We start from the raw sequence: 5,047 nt of genomic DNA, 5'->3' as shown, positions 1-5,047 counted from the left end.
TTTACTTCCAGGTGCTTACTTATCTCCCAGTCTTTCTAAAGATGTCTATCTCTCTTTCTCCTGACAGTTCGGTGAGATGAATGTTGAAGTACAGGAAAAGTTTGCCATGGTCACTGAGAAAAATGGGAGGCAGGGGTGTGTGTTTGTGATAGGATTAGCAAACGCTGCTTTGAGTCAACCAAGACTGTCTTCCATGAAGGCACTGGCTTCATGGTTGCACAATTTTCTCCACCTGTGTAGGAGCAGGGGCGCCGAGTTGTGGGCTAATCGATCAGGAGGTTTTGCTTGCGGGGTTTTGCTCATACAGGAGAAGGACAAAGGAACTAGCACATTGCGTTTGTTGATGCGATCGTTTTTAGTGGCTCCGTCTTGAAAGGGACTAAAGTGTCATCCTAGGAGAATGGAACCACCGAAAGGAAGCAGAAGTGTCTGAGAGCTTGAGTAAATTAAGGGGGAAGTGAGACAATGTGTAAGGGAGAAGGTGGGGTCTCTGTGATCTGAGAAAGAAGTAACTGAGTTCAAGTTTTCAGAGACAGAGCTGTGCTGACAAGGTTTTTGAACAGGCGTTGATGTCTGGTATGTAACGTGGGACCAGCTGAGTTGGATGGTAGGTTGGTTGGATCGGTTGGGATGGTGAAGTCATCAAAGGCTGGTTGGAGGGACTAGGGAAGAGAGAAGACGAGGAGCCTATAAACCCAGTGAAGTGAAGGATGGTGATGAAAAGAATGGAGTCTGGAAGGGTAAAGGGTTGTTAGGGGGGCTGACCGCATCACCAAGACCATCCCTCCCCAGTGCAAGTTTCCATGGTAGGAATTACTGCTTTACTTTCAGAGGCATCTTCCATTAATCCTGGATATTTGGGTTTGATTGAAATAGGACTCATGGGAGCTATTTTATTTCTTAATTCACTGAGTTAGTCATCTTTCTCCCCCTATTTATGCCATATTCACTCACTTCCATGACTTTAGATCTTTTATAGTTTTTGCATTCTTACTTCTGCATCTCTTTTATTTACGTACAGGTTACTGCACAGGTCTCTAATGCCATTTCTCTTTTTGCTCAGACCATAATGGATCTATTCTACTTGGCTTTCTTTTTCCTTTAGGCAACGCATTTATTCACTTACAAAAAATATATTAGATTTATAAAAATTGAAAAATAGGAAGACATTTAAAAAGTAATTGTTGCTCTTTTCTTTTAGTTTTACTATGTAAATATAGTCTCTGGCATTAACTGTACCGTTTCAAATTCTCACTCCCATTTTTCTAGCTGAATGGGCAGGCGGGCTGGTGACCAAAGTATTCTGGCCTCACTATTGTCACAATAAGCATACAATAAATATGATCTATTATCATTATTTAAAAAGTGCCCAGAAAGACAAGGTATGTTATCTGGACATCTTTAGATATGTTTGTGCCAGTTTATTTGGTACATGAAAGATCATTTACTCTGAAATTCTCAAGTATTATACGTGATAGGCACACCATTATCACTTTTGTTCCACTAAATTCTTTTTTACTTTGCGATTTTTGTCTCTCTTACTTCGGTTTGCCCTAAGATGTGACTTAAGCAGCTGATGGAAATTTTCTCCAAATATGAGAGATCAAAGTCTAAGATTTGATTTAAGATTTATGATGGGTGGAGTTCTTTTATTGGTTTTCTCAAATAATTTTTGGAATTGCTTATTCTTTTTACTATTTTTGTTTTCTATTTCATTAATTCCAGCTTGCTTTTTATTAATGATTGTCATTCTTGTATCTTTTGGTTTACTTTATAGTTACGGTTATTTTTCTAATTTTCCTTTGGTAAGCATTAAGGTCCTTTCTGTTATAGTTTTCTTAATAAAGAAACATTGAAGTTTATAAAACATTCTCTGTGTCTCCTAGGTTTGGGCATAAATTGCTCATATGTTTTTTTCTTTTTGTTTTTGGTCATTTAATATTCTGGTTTGGATTTTCTCTTTAAGTCCATGGTTATCTTCAAAGTGTTTCTTTATTTCCATGTAGTTAAGGTTTATTTTAGCTATCTTTCTCTTAGTTTGTCTAATCATTTTTTATCTTAATCAGAGAATGTTTCTTGTGAAGTCACTACATTTAAAAAATGGAATAGGTTTTCTTTGCGGTCCAGTGCAGAATTGTCCAAAGGAAGTATAATGCAAGCCATGTGTGTAATTTAAACAATTTTAGTAGGCATGTTAAAAAAAGCATGAAGAGGGTTAAAACTAATTTTAATGTATTTTGTTCAATCAAATATATCTAAAACAGATCTAAAACATATACTCAGTATAAATTATTGAGATATTTCACATTCTTTTTAAAAAAAGTTTATATTGAGAGAGAGTGTGTGTACGTGCAAGAGAGCATGAGTGCATGAGCAGGGGAGGGAGAGCGAGAGAGGGAAAAAGAGAGTCCTAAGCAGGCTCTGTGCTGCCAGCATGGAGCCCAACGTGGGCCTCAATCTCACCAATGGTGAGATCATGACCTGAGCTGAAATCAAGAGTCAGATGCTTAACCAACTGGGCCACCCAAGTGCCCTAAGATATTTTACATTCTTCTGCTTTCATACTAAGTCTTCAAAATCTGGTATGTATTTTACACTTACAGCATGTTTCAGTTTGGACTGGCCAAATTTCAAATGCTCGGTACCCACACGTAGCTATTGGCTTCTATAATCGATGACTTATAACATTTGTAAATGCTCCATGATTACACCTAAAAATGTATGTTTAATTTTTTTCTATTTCAAAAACCCTGTCTCTATCTCTCTCTCAAAAATAAATAAGAGACATTAAAAATATATTTTTTAAATGAGATACATTGTGCACACGGTGATAGGATAGTTTTGTGTAGCTTCATGGAAATATTTTCCACATTTCCACAAATCATAGTTGTAGAACCAACTTGGGTACAGGCTACTAATTAGATTTGTGTTAGGTTTTGACTAATCACTACACTGGTTTACTGCTTAAGTGACCTCAATAGCATCCTAAGGATGCTGTTAACTAATCATGTAACCATGGAGAATTCACCAAAGTCGTTTGCCCGAGTCTTTGGAGGGAACACATTCCTGCTAACACTGACTTTAGTCCATGAAACTCACTGAAGATTCCGACCTCCAGATCTTTAAGAGAATAAGTGTGCATTGTTTTAAGCCATCAAATTTGTGGTTATTTGTTCCAATAACCTTTGGAACTGAATACATCACTTTGCCAGGTTAACCTGTTTTTTTTTTTTTTTTTTTTTTTTTTAAGGCTACACTTAATACTATATTTAAATGGAAAACTCTTCCTGGTCACTGGCATTTATGTAGGACTAAAAACCATCTTTAAGCCACAAGTATTAATATATTCACATCTTTTACTACCATGCATTGAAAAAGTTGAGGTAAAATGAGTTATCATGGTAATGTTAGCTTCAGAGCAAACTACCTGGCTCACATTTCAAACAAAATGGAAAGGCAAGGTTCAAGATGCTGTAGACATTTTGTCCTAGTACTACAAAGTAATCAAATCTGCCTTGGAATTATGTTTAATAAATAGCAAAGTGCATACAGGTATTTACAAGTTCTAAAGACAGAGGTCCTAACTCATATGGTCCCAACAATAACAACAAATAGGCATTTGGCATGAACTGTTTATAAATTCTTGAGTACAGTTGTTCCGAAAGTAGAGTTCACTTGCAATCTTCAAAAAAAAAAAAAAAGTCCTGCTACTCCTCACAATGCGCTTGAAATTGAACTTGGACTGGAATTACTTGGTGTCGATGGGGAGCAACTGCTCTTTGCCATTTATTATGAGGGACTTTAACTCTCCGTCTTCTTCCACCTCCACCCTTTCTTGGCCGTTCTCAACGATTCTCTTGGTGGTGATTTTTTTGCCATTGACGATTTCGGTGGAAGTAGACATGGACTTGAAGTTGCCGATCCCGCCACTACCACAAGACATGGAGAAGGAAGAAAGGTCTCCATTCCCCAGGCAACCAAAGGAACCAAATCCTGTATCAAAAGAAGAAAAACCACTCCCAAATGCTGGGAATTCACTGAAGGCGGAGAAGAAGGGCGCGGCCCCCCTGCTTCTGCTTCCCCGGGAGCCCCTCAGATCGCCCACGACATTCCCCAGTGGGTCTCCGAAGAAGTCGAACGAAAACGGGTCCCGGCCGCCGAAGAACTCCCTGAAGACCTCGGCCGGGTCGCGGAAGGTGAAGACATACTCGAAGGGGTCGTGGAAGGGCCCGCTGGCCCCACCACGACCATGGCCACCGCCGCAGTCCTCCACCCCGGCCTCGCCGTAGCGGTCATAGACGTCTCTCTTCTTGGCGTCTGACAGCACCTCGTAGGCCTGGGCCACCTCCTTGAATCGCCTCTCGGCCTCCTCCTTGTTCTCGGGGTTTTTGTCGGGGTGCCACTTGAGCGCCAGCCTGCGGTACGCCTTCTTGATGGCCTCGGACGAGGCCTCGCGGGGCACGCCCAGCACCTCGTAGTAGTCCACCATGGTGGACGGAGCAGCACGGCCCGCGGGCCACGGGCACGACACGGGGGCGAGAGCCCGAGTGCCCTGCGCCGCCCGGAAGGGGCGTCCTTGTGACATAGCCCGCACTTCATTGGTCGAGGCCGCATCCCAGAATGCAGTGCTGGGGGTGGGGCTCCGTGCGCTTCCGACGAGGCTCTCTGTGGCGTGGTTCGCTAGGGCACAGACGCCCCGCCTACTGCGCCCCGCCCACCATTTGGCCCCGCCCACCATCTGGCCCCGCCCACCCGCCTCCCAGCCTGCGCCTTGTGATCTCTAAATCCCTGCTGGAAAAAGAGGAAGCGAGGGGAGGGAAGTGGGGGCTCGGGCTCTGGCAGTGGGGCAGCGTGGTTTTGTTAAAACAGGCTTTCTGTCAGGCTCCCCTTTGCCCGATGGGGGTAGACTGATGGCCGTGCATTTCATCTGACCTTGTGCTGAAGGTCAGCCATCTCGTTTGTCCAGGACAGCCGTCCTTCGGTGATTTGGTCCCAGGACCTTTTTGCTTTAGTTTATAGTTGTATCTATCAATACTTAACACCATTA

General features: G+C 42.5%; 1 protein-coding gene across 1 annotated transcript; it reads right to left on the bottom strand.

Moving 5' to 3' along the window:
• Nucleotides 1–3,618: 3,618 nt before the first annotated feature.
• Nucleotides 3,619–4,574, bottom strand: DNAJB3 (DnaJ heat shock protein family (Hsp40) member B3). The gene has a single exon (XM_039234559.1). It carries the CDS (start codon nucleotides 4,487–4,489, stop codon nucleotides 3,749–3,751), a length of 741 nt encoding a protein of 246 aa, XP_039090490.1. The 5' UTR covers nucleotides 4,490–4,574; the 3' UTR covers nucleotides 3,619–3,748.
• Nucleotides 4,575–5,047: the final 473 nt, after the last annotated feature.

This window comes from Hyaena hyaena, unplaced genomic scaffold (genome assembly GCF_003009895.1).
Source record: "Hyaena hyaena isolate Hyena2069 unplaced genomic scaffold, ASM300989v1 scaffold_86, whole genome shotgun sequence".
Classification (NCBI taxonomy): domain Eukaryota; kingdom Metazoa; phylum Chordata; class Mammalia; order Carnivora; family Hyaenidae; genus Hyaena; species Hyaena hyaena.
Note: the sequence above shows the minus strand (reverse complement) of the source record. Positions and strands in the feature narration are given on the sequence as shown.